This window comes from Vulpes lagopus, chromosome 2, assembly GCF_018345385.1.
Source record: "Vulpes lagopus strain Blue_001 chromosome 2, ASM1834538v1, whole genome shotgun sequence".
Lineage (NCBI taxonomy): Eukaryota > Metazoa > Chordata > Mammalia > Carnivora > Canidae > Vulpes > Vulpes lagopus.
The window spans coordinates 80,964,719-80,984,378 of record NC_054825.1 but is presented as its reverse complement, the minus strand read 5'-3'; the positions used below and the strand labels follow the sequence as shown (position 1 = coordinate 80,984,378).

General features: G+C 39.6%; 1 protein-coding gene across 1 annotated transcript in view; it reads left to right on the top strand.

Moving 5' to 3' along the window:
* The window catches only part of AVEN (apoptosis and caspase activation inhibitor), a 168,897-nt gene that overhangs the window by 31,475 nt on the left and 117,762 nt on the right, over window positions 1-19,660 (top strand). Inside the window, exon 2 of the mRNA XM_041743633.1 lies at window positions 4,100-4,277. Within this exon, the coding sequence (XP_041599567.1) occupies window positions 4,100-4,277 (178 nt within the window). The remainder of the gene's footprint in view (window positions 1-4,099; window positions 4,278-19,660) is intronic.

The window sequence follows — 19,660 nt, the reverse complement described above, 5'->3', positions numbered from 1 at the left end:
CAGAGGGAGAAGCAGGGAGCCTGACATGGGATTCGATCCTGGGTCTCCAGGATCACGCCCTGGGCTGAAGGTGGCGATAAACTGCTGAGCCACCCGGGCTGCCCTATTTTTAACTTTTTGAGGAATCTCTGTACTGTTTTCTGAAGTAGCTGTACCAGTTTGCATTCCTACCAGTGGTACATGAGGGCCTCATTTTCTCCATAGTTTCACCAAAGTTGTTGCTTCTTGTTGTTTTTGATTTTAGTCATTCTGGTGGCCATTCTGAGGTGATGTTTCATTGTGGTTTTGATTTGCATTTCCCTGATGATGAGTGACAGTTGATGCCTTTTCATTTTGTTGATGGTTTCCTTTACAGAGGCTTTTTAGTCTGATGTGTTCTCACTGGTTTATTTTTGTTTTATTGCCTTTGCTTTGATGTCAAATCCAAAAAATTGCCAATTCCGATGTCAAAAAGCTTACCAGCTATGTTTTTCTTCTATAAGTTTTATGGTTTCTGGTCTTGTAGCCAAGAATTTAACACATTTTGAGTTAACTTTTGTGTATGGTATAAGATAGTGGTCCAGTTTCATTCTTTTGCATATGGGTGTCCAGTTTTCCCAGAACCATTTATTGAAGAGATGGTTCCTTTCCTCATGATGTACCCTTTGTCGTAAATGGGCCGTATATGTGTGGGTTTATTTCAGGACTCTATTCTGTTCCATTGTTCTATGTGTCTGTTTTTATGCCATTGCCATCCATAATGTTTTGATTACTATAGCTTGTAATATAGTTTGATATCAGGAAGCATGATGCCTCTAGCTTTGTTCTTTTTAAGGATTGCTTTGGCTATTCAGGGTCTTTTGTGATTTCATACAAATTTTTAGATTCTTTTTTTCCTGTGAAAAATGCCATTAAAATTTTGATAGGGATTGCATTGAATCTGTAGATTGCTTTGAGTTGTTATTGATATATTTTTTTAAGTATTTTATTTATTTGAGACAGAGAAGATGAACAGGGGGAGGGACAGGGGAAGAGGGAAAAGCAGAGGACCCTCTGAGCAGGGAGCCTGATGAGGGGCTTGATCCCAGGACCCTGGCCGATGTTTAATCGACTGAGCCACCAAGGCACCCCTATTTATAAATAGTTTAAGAATATTCTTTTAATCTGTGAACACAAACCATATTTCCATTTATGTTTTTAATTCTTTTCCATCAGTATCTTATATTTTTCAATATACAGAATTAGCATACTAATAATGTAACGATGTTAACATAGTAATGATGCCTTTATAGTTTTCACATTGCTTTCATCAGTATTTTCCTCATTTGCTCTGTTCTTTCTTTTTATCTCAGGATTTTGCATATTTTGTCCCAGATATGTTATCCCAAACATAACATCTCTAGGAGTTTTTAAGAGCTACCTTTCTCTAAGTTACATCAAGTGCCTTCTAAGCTTTATTACTTTTTACTACCACTTTGTGATGGAGGCTAATGGCAGCTCTTCTCATCTTTGCAGTTGGGTGGGAGTAATGAGATCATTGTTTAGTGATTCTTCTTAAACTGGGGATTAGTGAGTGAGTCATTCAGCAGTGTGAGGCCCAGCCTTTCATAAATACTTTGTAAATATTAAATGATGGTGAAGGCAAGGCCACTCATTCTTCTGGGTCCTCTGCCTTCCATTCCAGTGCTTGTTTTACTGTTTCTAGCTCCTCAGGTGTTTCAGACTATTGTCTTTTTCACATCAAGCTAATTACTCTGCCCAGGCTTACATGTTTTGCAATGTGTTATAGCAATGTTCAGAAGTTTTGTTGGAGAAGTCTTTGTGAGCTGTGTTTACCCAATGGGCCAACAAAGGGATTTTGGATTTTCCCAGATAAAACCCTGCTAGTATTTTCAGCTCTAGATCTGTCCCTGTAGTTCCACGTCATTTATGAACTATTTTCTTTAGAATGTTCCTGGTATTTGTTATTTAAACAGATCATGTGTGTAGTCACATACCTTTTAATCTACTACCATTTTTTAGTTCTGAGAAACTCAGGAATGGCAGGAAACCTCTAAGTTTCAGGCAGTTTTGGCAATCTACATCATAATCTAGGGATTGCAATCTTTTTGTGCCACCAAAGAGCCTTATGATATTTGAGGGCTGAGAGTGATCTTGAAGGTCAGTTATCTATGCTTTCACACAAACTTACTAAACTTGATTCAGATGAGAATTACTGACTAGTGTTAAAGCAATTTGGGGAATTAGAAATCTGTAGTGGACCAAAATAATAGAGGTAAAGGGGAAGACCTATCTGTTCAGTGGGTAGGTCAGACTTCACCCAACCTTCTTGGTTAATCTTAGCACTATTTATGTTTGGTCAGCCGTTTATCACCTGTCATTTGATGTGATGTAACATAAGGTTCAGAGCAACATCTATGATGTATCTTAACCAAAAGATATTTAACTTGACTCCGTTAGGCATTCAGATTTTTAGATTTTTAAAAATTCATTATTTCCTATAAACAAAGACCACCATGAAGCAGCCATACAGAAGATGGGTCCTTCTGCACTCTACCTGTACTGGTCTCCTCAACAAATCAATGGCATAAAGATAAAGACTGTGCTAGGTTCAAAGGGACTTAAGAGTGAGATATAGGACATGGTCTTAAAGAGGATACTGGTGTGGACAAAATCAGCCATAAAGGAAATTTTTGGGGTCAGCAAATTTGGAAATAGTCTCGATATTATATGAAATGACATTAACTGAGATGGAGAGATGCAGAATTTTGTAACAGAAATTCTTGTTACAAAAAAAGTATATGTAAATAGTGCATATACTTCCATATCTCTATCTAAGGTGTTCATGGTGGTACTCCTACTCTTAAGGGATGGGACGTGGGGTTTTCATTTATGTCTTTGCGTGTCCTTTCCTCTTAATTTTCTGCAGTGCACACATCCCATTTTTGTGTTAATAGAAACTTACTACTTTTTTAAAAGTCTGGACTAACCCGTCTTGTACAGATGGGTTGTTTTAATATATCTCATGAGTTTTTCTCTTGATAAAGATTTTATAGCCTTTGGGATCCTTCTTTAAATGATGTCTTTAGATTTTAAATGCATCTTTTTTAAGGTTTAGTTTTTTATTATGGAAAATTTCAAATACATACAAAAATAGATAGGATAATATAATTTATCAATCATGCCTAGTTTATTCCCTCTGTGCGCATTATTGCTCTCCACCCATTATTTTGAAGGAAATCCCACATGTCCTATCTTTTCATTTATCAATATTTCAATATTTATTCCTAAAAAAAATTAAGAAATCATAATATGGTATCACACCAAACAATAAATACATGAAATAATAGTATTTCTTCAAAATAATCAAATATCCAGTTCACATTTCTCTGGTCATCTCATAAGTGATTTTTATCTATAGTTAATATTGTTTGAATCCAACTTCAGATAAGTTCCTGACATTACAAATGGTTATGTGTCCATGAAGCTCTTACAATCTATAGATTTCTCTCTCCTCCTCCAGCACTTTTTCCCTTGCAGATGATTTGTTGAAGAAACTAGGCCCTTTATCTTTAACAGTTTCTCACTTTCTGCTTTTTTCTGCATCCTCTTTTTATTTTTTATCTATTTATTTATTTTTGCATCCTCTTTTTAATACCCAAGACTGGAAACTGTTCTCTGCATCTGAATGGAGTTCCATTTAAAACTTATAAAACTTATCGTGTTTGTGAAAATCTGTAAGTTGAAATGGTTGATTTCTGTCCTGAAGTCCTCAAAGTTTAAGACTTGGATAGCCTTGATTGTTTGAATAAGCTGAAACAGCTATCGAAAAAGGATACACTAGGGTAGACGTTAGCCCTATGGGTTATCCAAACTTTTAGGAAGGAACTTGCCAGATTTCCTTTGCAAAGCTAAATGAAAAGCTTATCGTGAAAGTACATTCTGATATAATAGGGTCCTTTTGAAGTATTATTTAGTATCCTCAGAGAGCTTGGTCCATAAATGTGCCCTTTGTTGTGATATTGGTGTAGTACCTTTTTGTTTTGTTTTACTTTCTGCTAAGGCTGCTAAGGTAGAAATTTCCACTGCCTGCATATTGATTTGTCTGTAATGATTGCAGGTTGAAGATGACAGTGATGCAGAGACCAATGGAGAAGAGAACGAGGAGCAGGGAAATTATTCTAAAAGAAAGATAGTCTCTAACTGGGATCGATACCAAGATATTGAAAAAGAGGTCAATAACGAAAGTGGAGAATCACAGAGGGGAACGGACTTCAGTGTTCTCCTCAGCTCTGCAGGTATGAATTCCAGTTGCATACATATGGGTTGAGTACTCTGCAAGTAGCATAGACCTTTTATTTATGTTCCATTTAAAACTGCATTTTAATACCTAGCAATTTGTTCTTTTGTCCTTTGGATTGTAAATGCAGGTAAAGGACAGTGTATCTAATGGTTTGCAAGGAAAAAATGTTTCTTTAAGTGGAAGCTAGGGATTCCGTGTACCAATGGAGAAGGACTTAAGTCCTGGTTGAAATGGATAGAAGGCTTTACAGAAATGAAAAATGCTGAACTCTGACCCTCTAAAGTGGGTAGTCTGAAAACTGAAGTTTTTTTTTTTGTTTTGTTTTTTATTTCAGAGGAATTAATACTTCTGTTTATACAAAGCTTTACCAAGCTTCTAGACTAGGTGTTCTTTCCCATTTTATAGCCAAGAATATGCATATTAGTTGGAGATGCACGTATTAGAGATCTGTGCACCTGAATGTGAAAACTTTACTGTTTTGCTTTTGGACAGCTTTCTCTGCCAATAAGATGTAACACTTATTCCTTCTATGTCTGGCTGTTTGTTTTTTTTTTTTTAAGATTTTTTTTTTTATTATTATTCATTCATGAAAGACAGAGAGAGAAAGGCAGGCAGAGACACAGGCAGAGGGAGAAGCAGGCTCCATGCCGGGAGTCTGATGTGGGACTCGATCTCGGGACTCCAGGATCACGCCCTGGGCCAAAGGCAGGTGCTAAACCACTGACCACTCCAGGATCCCCTGTCCAGCTGTTTTTTAAGTGATAATGCAGCAGCAGTGTGAGGCTGGCAAGTAGTTATAGGAAATAATGAGGCAGAGCTGGTTGTATAGATGGTTACTCTCTGTTAGGGGGTGGAATGAGGATTGGAAGGATGAATGGAGGATAGGGTTAGGGATGGGGGAGGTGGATGCTGCTATAAAAGTGTAACAGGAGGGATCCCTGGGTGGCGCAGCGGTTTGGCGCCTGCCTTTGGCCCAGGGCGCGATCCTGGAGACCCGGGATCGAATCCCACGTCGGGCTCCCGGTGCATGGAGCCTGCTTCTCCCTCTGCCTGTGTCTCTGCCTCTCTCTCTCTCTCTCTCTCTCTGTGTGACTATCATAAATAAATAAAAAAAATTAAAAAAAAAAAAGTGTAACAGGAAATATCCTTGTAGTACTGCTACTGATCATTATCTTGATTACGGTGGTAGATATAAAACCTACACAAATGATAAAATTGTTTAGAACCTAAGACACAAGTGAATACAAATAAAACTGGGGAAGTCTGAACAACATTGTAGGTTATATCAACATCAGTAATCAGTATTCTGGTTGTGATATTATATCATAGTTTTGTGAAATGTTATTGTTGGGGAACCTGGGTCAGGTATATGGGAAATCTCTTTGTATTGTTTCTTAATATTGTTATATGAGTCTATGATGACCTCAACAACAAAATATTGCTGGGTTAAAGACAATTTAAATAAAGGATGATGAGGTGAGAATCAGAGAAATAAAATGAAAAGAATATTTTCAGACAATTTTCGTTGAATTCTGTCTCCCCTTCCCAACATTTATGTTGCTGTTGAGTTCAACCTTTCTTTTTTCTCTTCTACCTGTACCAGACTAAGAATCATAAAGTGAAGAGTTCTCTTCCGACTTAACTAATTCCTTTGAGTAGCAAGAGAATTGTAAGCAGAGAGGGTGTGTGTGAGTCAGAAGAGCAAGATTCAGGCTGTAGTCATTGTGTTTTGCACCACACACACTGTAACCCTTTTAGATGTTCGCTGATGGTGTCCAGCACCCTTTTAGAAGCTGTTGACTTGTCTTCTTGCCAGTCACATGAGTACTTCTCTCTTGTGACCTGCACTTTGGCCAATTATAGGTTTATAGGCACTTTTCTCCAAGGTGGGAAAATGGTAAAAGGCAGACTGCCTAATTTCAATGTCTATTAGCTGTTCTGCTAAAGGATGTAGGGAAAAATTGAAGTAGTGTGATAAGGTTAACATGTGGACTATCTGGTTTTAATTGAATCAAATCTGAAGTCCATTACTAGGACAGCGTCTGGCAAAAAAAAAAAAAATAAAATAACACATGAATGTTTGAAGGCGATTCAAGATTCTAGTCTGACCCAGCAGTCATGCCCAGTGGCTTATGATTTTGGTTATTTATGTTAGCATTTTGCTTGTAACTTAAAACCTGACATGATTTGGGTCTCATGTATTTTTCTTGTAGTCTATCTTTAATTACTGATTTCTTCCCAAGTGACTTGTTTATCTGTGATCAGTTTCTTGAGGCAGTCACAACTGTCACATCTTTGGGTATGTGCTTATATTTTTTTTTTACCCACTCTGCTGCTGATTTATCCTTTTTTCACCATGTCATATGCCTGAGAAGAACTGCCATGCTTTAGGTCTATAGTAGTTTGCTTTTGAAAGATGGACTTCATTCTGTGATCATAAAATATTAATATCCTCCAGATACGTTGACTATACTCCTTGGAGTCACAGACTTTTAGTATACCATACTCACTTGTATAGATAAATACACAGCCCAGAAAAACTATTGCCAGTTTGTTAGATGTGCACATCATAAACTTTTCTAGATAAAGACAAATTGCTCTCCAAAGTGGAGATGAGCTAGGATTTCTAGTATTCACTGTCTTTGCCTATACATAGTACTGTTAGACTTTTTTTTTAAAAAAAGATTTATTTATCTATTTATGATAGACATACAGAGAGAGAGATAAAGAGAGAGAGAGAGGCAGAGACACAGGCAGAGGGAGAAGCAGGCTCCATGCCGGGAGTCTGATGTGGGACTCGATCCCGGGACTCCAGGATCTTGCCCTGGGCCAAAGGCAGGCGCCAAACCGCTGAGCCACCCAGGGATCCCCACTGTTAGACTTTTTAACTGTGGCCAGTTGACTGAATGATACCTAGTTGTGATTCACTGAACAATTATTTGAGTATCCTCTACTTCTAGGTACTATTTTAGATGCTGAGCATATGGCAAAGAACAGGGCAGACAAAAACACCTGCCTCCTGGAGTAGACATCCTACAGGGTGGAGACATAGTAAAGAAAAGAAAGTGCTAAGATACTAAAAGGTGATAATTGCTTGGGATAGAAATAAAGTGGAGAGAGGCTATTAACATTTTAGAAAGAATGGCCAGAGGAGGCCTTATTGAGATGATGATATTTGCATAAAGACCTGAGGAAAGTGAGCCAGTAAGCATTGAAGATATCTGTGAGAGGAGTTTTGCAGGCAAAGGGAATAACAAGTTCAAAGGCTTTGAAATAGGAGTATAGAGACTAGCAAGGGAGGCCAGCATGGCTGGAGCAAAGTGAGCAAGTAGGCAATGAGGTCAGAGAGGCATATGTGGCCAGATCATGGGGTGGCTTGTAGACCATTGTAAAGATGTTAGCTTTTACTCTGAGTGAGATGAGCAGCCACCAGAGGGTTCTGAAGAGAAGAGTGATATAGCTAGCTTATATTTAATAGGATCATTCCAGCTGCTGTGCTGGTAGACCAGTTGGGAGACTATTGCAACAATCGAAACAAGCCGTGATGGTGGCTGTGGCCAGGGTGGTAGCAATGGAGGTAGTAAAACATAGTTGGGTTTTGGATCTGTTTTGAGGGGAGAGCATATAGGACCTGTGGATATGCCGTATAAGATAAAAAGATGTATAAGGACGATGCCAGCTTCTTGGTGTAAACAGCTAAAAGAAGGGAGTTGTTATTAATTCAGATAGGTGAAACTATGGGAGGTGCTCAGGTTTGCATGTGTTAAAATTGAGGTGCCAGTTAGACATCTGTATTAGTCAGAGTTCCTGTAGGAAATAGATGGCACATTCCACCTAATTAGAAGGAAGTTTTAACAAAGGAATCATTTACAAAAGTATGGGTAGAATGTAGGGAGAGCATGTTGATAGGATAGTATTGGAAGGGCAGGAAATAGCAGAGATGTTACTATCTCTAGTTCCTGAAACTCTAGGAGAGAGATTTGTGTAGGGCAGTTGACTTTGAGAGGATGAATCACCTTTGCTCAAGAGACCTAGTCAATGAAGTTGACTCCACAGCGAGGGAGGCAGGTGAATAAATACTCTGGTCTAGGGATCCCTGGGTGGCGCAGCGGTTTGGCGCCTGCCTTTGGCCCGGGGCGCGATCCTGGAGACCCTGGATCGAATCCCACGTCGGGCTCCCGGTGCATGGAGCCTGTTTCTCCCTCTGCCTGTCTCTGCCTCTCTCTCTCTCTCTCTGTGACTATCATGAATAAATAAATAAAATCTTTAAAAAAAAAAAAAAAAACTCTGGTCTTATACTCTGTTTCTCCTTTATTCTCCTGCCAGGGCTTCCCATCATAATCCTAACCTACTAGAAGCCAGAAGACAAAGGAAGCCTGTTGCTATCATCCATATAGGTTAGCCTTCTAGGGCAGAACAGGGAGGAAGAAAGGGGTAAATCTGGAGTGGTAAATAGAAGAGCACAGCATCCAGTAGGAAGTATTAAGCAGGTTGTTGGATGAAGGCATCTGGGATACAGGATCCAGGTCTGGACTGGAGATAAACATTTAGGAGATGACAGCCTGTAGGTGATAATATTTAAAGTCATGAAACTGCATGAGATGACCAAGGGAGTTATTATGAAAAAGAACTGAACACTGGACAGCACAGTGTCTAGAGGTTACAGAGATGGGAAGGAACCAGGACAGGAGACTGAGTGGGAGTGGTAGAAGGAAAAACCAGTAAGGGCTTTCAGGAAGGAGGGATCTGTGTCAAATGCAGCTGATGACTTACAACAATTGACACTTGACTTTAACAACAGGAGGTTTCTAGTGATCTTGGCAGGAGTAGTTTTTTTTTTTTTTTTTTAGGAGTAGTTTTGTTGCAGTGGTAGGATACATTCATTCCTGGATTTAGAAAGAGTATGGGAGGAGAGAGATTTGAGACAGCAAGTATAAACACCTCTAAATTTTAAGGAGTTTTATTACAGTCAGAAGGAGAAGGATGGACTGGTGGGGGAAGTGGGTCAAGACATGTTTTTTAAAGATGGGAGACTTTAAACTCCCATCTGCATGTTTAGTTTTTGATAAAAAAACTAAAGAAAAAGAAAAAGGGGAAAAAAAAAAACTAAAAGAAAAGACGGAATCCAGAAAAGACGGAAAAAATAATGTGGAAGAGGTGAGAACTGCATGCAGTGGTGGAATCTATGGTCCAGGTGGTGGGCGTGCCCATTACTAGGGGCTCAGACAGTTGTTGAGCTGTAATCAGAGGAAAGGCCAGGACATAGGGATGTGGACATGGGCAGGGGGGTTGATGCGATGGGGGCATGAGGAGTTCCCTTCTGACTGCTTCTGTTTTCTTTTCTTTTCTTTTTTTTTTTTCTTCTGTTTTCTTAGTGAAGTAGGAATGCTGTGAGTGAGGGTCACGGAGGAGGTACTAGAAGTTGCGAGAGTAGGAGGTAGGAAATAGCTGTCTGCAGAATGGGAGAGTGAATGAAATAGGAAAATGTGGTCTGGTTGCTGGGCGGTAACAGAGGCCCACTGGCGCTGGTGTTTGTGAATGTGAGGTAGGAAGAGGGGTGTTGTTCCCTTATTCATCGTGCTGTTTGTGTGGGGTGAACAGGAGGATTTAATCACGGGAAGGAGAGGCAGAGGGGAGGGTGATTGGGCTGGCAGGCCTTGAATTTAAGCTGTTGCAAGCATGAGAGCTGAGGAGGTGCAGGAGCACTGGCTAGTGCTGGGGTCAATACCCGTAGCTTCCTCTGCACATGAAGGTTGTTGCCCTTCTCCAAGGGCTGTGAGTTGGAAAGGCAGGAAGTGTGACCACAGAGTAGGATGCTCCATGTTGCAGGATGGTGGCAGGAGTTGTGTAAGTCCATGGCTGTAAGTTGTGTAAAAACACGAGAGTGGGGCAGCCCAAGTGGCTTAGCGGTTTAGCACCACCTTCAGCCCAGGGTGTGATCCTGGAGACCCGGGAATCGAGTTAAATGTCAGGCTTCCTGCATGGAGCCTGCTTCTCCCTCTGCCTGTGTCTCTGCCTCTCTCTCTGCCTCTCTCTCCCTCTCTCTCTCCCTCTCCCTCCCTCTCCCTCTCTCTCCCTCTCTCTCTCTCTCTCTGTATCTCTCATGAATAAATAAATAAAATCTTAAAAAAAACAAGAGAGTGACTGGCTCTGAGCTAGTGGGGAGGACTTGGTCCCTGGAGATCTTAAGTTGCTTTTCCTCTGTTAACTGTTGAGCTTGAGCACCTCTGTTTGTTGTGCTTTTTGCTTCCCTGTGACCTGCCTGCACACATTCTTTGAACGTTTGGCTTGTTTGTTTCTTATCGGCTTACAGATATTTAAAATAGATTCTTAATACTTATTTTTTGGTGTTTATATTTGCGAGTATCTTTTAAGATGGAGACCTACTTTTGTATTCATGTCTTTTGGTGCAGAGTTTAAAATTTTACTGTACTCGAATTTGTTCATTTTTGGTCTTCCAGCCTATGCCATTCTGTGCCTCATTTGAGAAATATGTCTTTCCCTCAAGATCACAAAGATCTCTTCTACATTTTCTCCTAAAGACTCACATTTTGTTTTGTTTTCTATAGTGTGTTAAATTTAATCAGTTGGTACCTTCTTTGACAACCTTTTTTTTTTACCCCTCTCCTTTTTTTTTTTGAGGAATGACTGGCGTGTAAACAGCTATACTTAGTGTATACAACTTGATGAATTTTGGAATAAGTACATACCTGGGGAATTGTTGCCACCGTAAAGGCTGCAGACCTACCCTTTACCATCCAGTTTCCTCTCATGCCCTTTATTATTTTTAAGTTGGAGTGTCATTGAGATTGTTTTAGTTTCAGGAACACAGTGTAATGGTGCGATGTTAGGATGTACTATGACATGGTCACAGTAATAAGCCTAGTTAACATCTGTCACCCCCCATACTTAATTTTTTTTTCTATCTTATGGTGGACACTTTTAAGATCTACTCTTAGCAGCTTTCAAATATGCAATATTGTATTACTTACCTATAGTCACTGTGTTGTCCATTATATCCTATGGCTCACTTATCTTATAACTGGAAGTTTTTATCTTTTGATTCCCTTTCCCATTTTACCCACCCTTACCTGTCTGTTCTCTGTCTATAAGTTCAGTTTATCATCCTGTTTATTATTATCTTTTTTGGGTGTGTGGAAAGATCATTTACCATAACATTTACCTTTTGGCAAATTTCAAGTATACAATGCTATTCAGCTATGGATGCTATATTATATAGTAGGCTCCCATAACTTCCATAACTGAAACTTTCATAGCCATTGTACATTAGTAGAGTGACAGGGCATAATTACCGTACCTTGCATTTCAGTCTTCTAAAGAGTATATAACCTTTTTGATTCCAGTTTGTATTTTTTTAAGCATATAATTTATTTACTAACTGCCAAAATTAGAAATAACTTATCAGCATTGAACATTTATCTTAATAGTGGACATTTAGGTTCCGCTTCTAACATTAGTCTTTCCTTTGTCATTGTGGTTTAATATAAGGAACACAAGGCCCCTAAATTGACCAGATCTGGATTTGAAGCCTATTCTGTTAAGGTTCCATCCAATGTTAGGCAATACCATTTCTCCCAGTAAGAAATGCAAGAAGAGTTAGATGTAGCAGTGCCTAATTTGATCATGTCAGCATCTAAGCCCAAATTTGCCACTGATTTTTAGTTTGGCTCAGTGAGTAACCATGTGCCCTAGATTTAGTGTTTATCTGGAATTTTTTGTTGATAGAAGCTTTATTAACTATATTCAGTAAAGTCAAGGTCTAATTTTTTTTCCCCTTGAATGTCAGACCTAATGGCAGTAGTTGCCAAGAGAATTTTATAGATCTTCATTCTTCTGAGAAATTAAGTTTTTGATTGTAAAAACTTATAATAAATTATATGATATGATTTATGATAGATTATAGAGTCTGTTAATTAAACAACCAGTGGTGGGGTGGTCTGAGCCTCTAAACATTTGAAAGTTGGTGATTTTAGGGTAAGTCCGAAAATAAATTTTTTCCAGCTTCCCCCAGTTTCCCCCCTGTAGTTCATTTGTTTTCCTCCCCCATCTCTGTGTCTGCTGTGTGCCTTGAAGGATGGCCCTGTTGTCATTACCACAGAGGACAGACTTGGTCTCTCAGAGTTGGTTTCTCTGGGCTTTGAATGTTCTTTACACATTATTTTTTATTCTACAGTTAGCCATGCGGTGCGTTACACCTCTGGTCTGATTCTCAAATGCCAGTTTGAAGACGGACCTTTTGCCAAGAGTACATCTAGCTTAATGTGCTATTACTCTCTAAGTAGGATTTACATCATAACTGAATCTTCAAGGACCAGTAACTAATTCAAAGAATGATTTTTCTACTGGATGCACAGTTGATGTGTATGTAGGTTGGTGCGTATGTACGTATGTGTATGTATTCACTTAGAAAGGTAGTGTGTCTATTTCCAGTGAAGTTGAAAATCTGGCACTTGTCTTGGAAGGTGCTCTCAAGAAGCCCTAGCACACATGCACCAAGACACGTGTGCACATTTATAGTGATGCCGGTCAGAAGAGCCACGGGGGAAAGCAGCTCAGCTGTTAGGTCATAGTGGAATGAACACATAAATAAGTGGATGAGTTTCTCAAAAATACTGTAAGGTCAAGTTGTAGGCCTGAAATACCTCAGTATGATTCTACTTGAAGTTCACTCACAAGAAAAATGCAAGCTGTGTTGTTTAGGGAGCATATTAACATGGAAACCAAGGATATAATGATGGTAAAAATCAGGATTGTGGTCTCCTCCAGTGGAGAGGTGAGGAACGATGATTGGGGAGGGGCGGGTAGCAGGTGTCCGACTGGGGGGGCTTCTGTGATGTTGACAGTGATATATTTCTTGCCCTGGATGATGGTTACTCATGTTTATTGAATAATTATTCTTTAAATTGTATCTTACCTATTCTTGTATGTGTCTCTCCATGCAGGGGAAGTCTGAAAATGGATTTCTAAGGATAGGATTTCAGGTACCCCCATATGCCATGGAGAACACCTCGGGAAAAGCATTCCTTCTTGGCACCCTGACGCTGCCTGCGTCATCTCAGTCTATAAAGTCACACTTTTGCTAGTGGGATTGGGAGTCTTCAGACCTCTTTTTAGGACTCTTTCTGTAAACCTCTGAAACAGACAGTCGTGCCTACAGCTTTTCTTTTTGAACAACATTCTTGGAGGTTCTAAGTTGTTTCCTCAGGCTGTGAGAATGATATGGTACTCTCCCTTCTATTCAGGCATAAGACATTAGATCTTTGAGCAATTTCCTACTCCCCCAATTTCTTTTTTCAAGTAGTGAGTCATTGAATTCATACCATATGCTCTATTCCTTTCAAGAAGTCACAGATAACCTGAATTAGAAAGATGTTTACAGTGGGAGCAGAATGCACTGGAACAATGTTGAAGATAAACGTGAAAAAAAATTTTTTTTCTGTGCAAGTCTGTAAGCTCTGTTTATTTTCAGTGAAACAAATACAAATGAAATGATTAGCCTCCAATTTATTTGGTCAGCATAGTTGTCCATGCATATGTTCATTTAAAGCGATTATATTATATATTTTTGACAATGTAATTATATGAAAAGTTAATTTGGGGGGGCGATTTTGATTATAATGGTATTTGATTTCCCCACCCCCATCCAATTAGATTGAAAGGGATAAGAAAGCCTATTGCTCTAGCCGCTCACGAGAAGCCGCAGGACAGCTATATTTATCCCCAGGGACTCTGTTTTGTTTTTGTTTTTTTTTTTTTCCTTTTTCTATCACATGTGTTTCATCTGTTTTTACTAATATATTTTTATTGCAAAGACACTTGAGTGGAAGAACCTTCCCTTTGATATTCAAATCATTTGAAATAACAGAAACAGAACTACGTATGCATTAAAAAAATAATCTTCTTTTGGGTCACAACCATAATAAAAAGAGGTAAAAACCACACACACACACACACACACACACACACACACACACACACACACAAAACCCAAAAAACTTTCCTTTCTTCTAGCCAGACGGTGTAGTAGCCTAATTTTGCTTATCTTCCTTCCAACCTCCAAAGACAAAAGCAGCTGAATGCCTTGAAACATGTCTGCTCACCTCCTGGTGTCTGCGCTGCTGGGTGTTTTGGCTTGTTCCCTGCAGGTTCTCCTCTGTCTGCTTTTGCTGGTCCGGCTGCAGCCTTTTTCTCCTGAGCCTCGTGCCCCCATCCATGTTCCCTTTCTTGCCACGAAACTGTACTTCCCCTGGCGGCATTAATTCCTCTCTCTCTGCCCTTAGATCTGTGACCTTTTGAGTTCCATTTGTTCAGGGATTCCTGTTGATCCTCTGTGATTTCTCCTGGTGCCGTTTTTCCCCCTGCTGCTCCCACTGCCTTGCAGCTCACTTCTTTGCTACTTAAGTGTAAGTTACCACTATTGACTTCTTCAGCTTTATCCAGTGCTGCTTAGCTTTTTCTTTAAATAGAATTACTCCCCTTTTCACTCCTCTGATTAATGTCTATCCTTTTTCTTTCTCCACGATTTGAGAAGAGGATGTGTGGATCTTTTCAACCAGGTCTGATCATTGAAGTCATCCCAAAATTTCACCATTCAGTTTTCTAGACATTTCATTTTAGTGTCTATAGCACTTTGGTTTTTTTTCTTGTTCGTTTCTTAATTTAGCTTACACCTTATCATCTTTCTTTGTTCTTTTTTTTTTTTTTTTCCCACAGTATCTTCCTTGAAAAGTTGTAGGTCTTTATGCTTTTGGCCGGTGTCTCTATAAACTTCTTAACCAATTCAGTACTGTCAGACCCTGCAAATATTGATCCCTTCATGCTTTGTGTAATGTTGTTTTTGTTTGAATATTTTGTGCTTGACCTTTATCTTCTAATCCTTTATGTCACCAAGGATTGCATCAGCTGGAAAGCCTTTCATATACATGGATCTGTTTTTACATCATTTTTAATACTCCTCAGTCATTGGAGAGACATTTTATACTCATCAGAGGTTTGTGTGGAGAGCTTCTAATGTTAGCTTTACTTTGATTTCTGTAAGTTTTGTCTTTGATTTGCTTAGTGCTTCCATTATATTAAAATCTGTTGTTAGGCACCTCCACCTGTTGGATTTTAGCATCTCCAGGGGAACCTGCCTCCATCCAGTGTGATCTATCCCTTTTAAAACCTTGTTTTGTGGCAAATTAAAGTCACTAAAATAATACTTGATTTGATGACAGATTTTGATTCCAGAGTAGCCATTTTGTCACAGACACCACTTTCGGCTACTGTGGCTGCCTTTCTGGTCCTCATCCCACTGAGTGGGGTCATTGGATCGCTGGCAGTGACTACAGGGTCTCTAGCTTGTTTTTAAGAATTGAATGTTTAGATTATTAGACAACCTAGATTATTCTTACTAGAAATATCTTAATGAGAGAATATTAGTGAATCTTTTTGAATTTGACTTGGTATTCCTGATACTGTTCTGTTGCTAAATGTCTAACTAGCTGCATCCTTAAATCTGCGTGCTACATTCTAATAGTGTCTCGCATATTCCTCTCAACTGCTGCTGTCTCTGTTTATTCTTATGGACCCATACTTCATTAAAAAAATCGTTTAAAGGAGGTTTGGGGAAGCAGAGCAAATAAAGGCTCATGATCAATGTTCTATTGAGTGGAAGTTGGTAAATTCTCTTTACTTGCTCTAGAGAGAATTACCCTCCTCCTCCTAACTGTAATTGATACTACAGTAATATATTTAGATTACTTGATGGTGAAATTTTGATATAAAACTGGTATGTAAGGTTTCATCATGTCAATATGATTAAGGCTGATTATTAATAGAATGATTTGTGTAAAGTATTCAAAAGTAGAATGGGGAAAGTCCAAGTTTTATAATAAAGGCTACTGTAGTAATAATAAAAAAAGAGGGGCACCTGGGTGTCTCAGTCGGTTAAGTTTATGACTCTTGGTTTTGGCCCAGGTCATGATCTTATGGGTACTGGGATCGAGCCCTGCATCAGGCTCTGTGTGCGTGGGGAGTCTGCTTGAGCTTCTGTCCTTCTGCCACCATCCACACTTGCATGCGTGCGCTCTCTAAAATAAATAAATCTTTAATAATAGTAATAAAAGAATAAAAGTTATTTTGTCAGAGTCTTTAATGAAGGTCAGTGTAGAATCTCTTTTATTATAAAAAGTATGAGACACATGAATTCAGAGGCTATGAATTAAGGTTAATAATCCTTAAGACTGTGATAGTAAAGTCATCTATTCTAGTAACTGAAGTGTAATAAACATAGTAAGTGTATTCAGGTAGTAGAATGGAAGGAGCTCTTAACTGATGGATGTCAGCTGATCTGGGTCTTGGTTCTGTTTGTCACTTAGTACATGTTCTTGAAGGACTGAAACTCTTGGAATCTTTAAAAAAAATTTTTTTAAAAGCTGTGTATGAGAAATAATACCTGCCTTGCTTTAGTACAGGGTGGTTGTGAGGATCATGGAGAATTATCTGAAAAATTATAAAGTGCCATACACAAGTCATTATTTTATAGGCAAAGAAGCAGGCTGTCAGTAGAATATGCTATGTAAGCATGCCAAGGGAGAAAAGCTGATGGTCCTCAACATTGTTGAAGCAAGAGAAAAGCCAATATCATAAACGAATTTGATATTTTAAATGGAAAAAAACCCCGCTTTAAATGTCCCTTTTCTAATTGAAAGGTGGTATACTCAAAAGATCAATGGATGCGTGGGTGGCTCAGTGTGTTAAGGGACCAACTCTTGATTTCAGCTTGTGTCATGTCTCAGGGTCCTGGGATGGGCCCTGTATTGGGCTCTGTGCTCAGTGGGGCGTCTGCTTATCTCTCTCTCTCTCTCTCTTTCTCTGCTGCTCTTTTCACTCTGTTTCTCTCTCAAATAAATAAAATCTTTTAAAAAAAGATTAAAACACCTATAGGAAACCGTGTCATGTGTTCCTAGTATGTTGTCATACCTCAAATAGGATGGAAAGAGTACCTTCACATGATTTGTTATGAGGATACTATATTGATTTCAGAATTTTCAGCTGAGAATGGAACTGCTGTAAATGAAATATCAATATGTACTGCTAATTTACTGACTGTGCTACACATTTCAGAAAGAATACTAAGGATGTCAGCATACTGCTTCCCATAATTTGTGGTGTGCATTCCTTGTGTAAATTAAATCTGCCCCTTAGGTGTCTACTTGGCACTTGAAAAAGGAACTTGGTAGAGAGCCTCTCGGTCCTCACTACCCCTTAAATGTTGCCTCCTGCATATTGTACACGGAAGGGGACATTCCATTTTTATAATGGTACCCCTGTCTTTTATTTATTTTTTAATTTTTTAAAAAGATTTCATTTATTTATTAGAGACACAGAAAGAGAGAGAGAGAGATTGAGAGGGAGAGGCAGAAAGCACAGGTGGAGGGAGAAGCAGGCTCCATGCAGGGAGCCTGACGTGGGACTCGATCCCGGGTTTCTGGGATCATGCCCTGGGCTGAAGGCGGCGCTAAACCGCTGAGCCACTGGGGCTGCCCACCCTGGTCTTTTAAAATCCTGAAGTTTTAGAAAATTTGTTTTCTTCATCTCTTCATCCACTGCTTGCTAGCTAAGTAGATAATTTATGTGGTTTTAGTATATACTTTTCGAAATCTGTGGTCATAGAGTTTTGTGCCTTCTGTTTATTTAAAAAAAAAAAGATTTATTTGAGAGAGAGCTTGAGTAGAGAGAGGGACAGAGGGGCAAGCAGACTCCCTGCTGAGTGGGGAAGCCAATGTGGGGTTTGATCCCAGGACCCTTGGATTACCTGAACAAAGGCAGACGCTTAACTGACTGAGCCACCCAGGTGCTCCGGTGTCTTCTGTTTATATAGAGTTAAATCGTCATAAAAATTTATAGTGCAATTTGAGGTTATCATGAGTAACTTTAAGTAGAATTAACAGAATGCTAAGTTTGTTATCATGGATTTCTACCTCTGCAATGGGAGTACTACACGAGGCACATCTGTCAGAGACAATCAGGCAACTGGGCTTTCTGGCATTCTACTGTTTAGAGAATTGTAGAAACTTCCAGCTTTAGAGATAGAATAATTCTTGGTGGTCATTCTTTCACTTAACATTCCTTGAGCTTCTATTATTGAACATTTCCTACAAACTGAGGATGGAACTTAAAGGTTAAGTTACTGTGTATATGGTCACAGTATGGAACAGTTGTCTCTGGCCTCAGATTCAGCGTCTGGGCCCTCGTTCAGCACCCCCTGCAGCGTGTTGGATATCATGCCAGGTGCTGAGAGCACAGAAGTGTCTAAAACATACTCTTTGCCATAAAGGATATTGTTGGGAGGCCACCATAGGTCCTGAGCAATCCTGTGTGTTCTTGATGGTTGTGTCAAGAAAGTGGGGCCCTGAGCACTCTCTGCCTTGGGCAGCAGCGGCCATGCAAATTGGGGTAATGTGTCCCCCAGACAATGCTCAGGCTTGCTTCCAATCACTGTAAGAGCAGTGATCCTAAGCTTAGTTCCTTTCTTGTAACACAGTCTGTAGCTTGTGTTATGGTGCTTGCACGATGTGACTTTGAAATCGCCCTCTGGGATGGAGAGGTGAAGGGAACCAGTGCAGATGAGCATGGAGCTTGGGTACTACTTTTGCCAAGAACAATCAAGGCCTTGGTGTGTGATCCAGGAGTCTCCTGTCTTCTGCCAGCATCCGTGAGGCAGCGATAGGCTAACTTTCTATCTTTCAGACAAGATAAGCTCTCAGCTCCTGAGTAGTTCTTGGCAAATGCCACTTGTGAGGTGACAGAGATGAGGAATGAACAATCAGTTTGACATAAGAGGCACGGAGTACTGCAGGACAGTCCAGGGAGAGCACCCAGTTCAGCTTGGAAAGGTGAGGGAGGCTTTCCTGAGCGCATGGCTCTTAAACTGATCATACTAGACTGTATGTCTGTTGAGGGTAGCTCTTTTCATCTTTAGCATATGGCATACCACCCAGCACAGGGTTCACAAGTCTGAAGCCTGCAGGATGGATGACTAAGCCGTTGCTTATGGTTACTGAGTGTGATGTAGTGCATCAGAAGGGCCATGTGTCTGCTATTAGAGTTGTCTCCTTTGTAAGACCTGAAGTCCTAAGAAGATAAGCTTCAGTGACATGCACCTCACTTTGAGGCCTGACAGGAATCTATTTCAGCAAATGAGGAAAGCGGTTGAGTTGTAGAATGTCTTGTATGTGAACTCATTTACTACTAAGTGACATGAAGGACCACTTACTTTGGGGGGCTTTTTATTATTTCCTAATACTGCTTAGATTTTTCAGGAGAGTTGCAAAGATAGTACACAGTATTTCCATGTACCCTTCATCTAGCTTC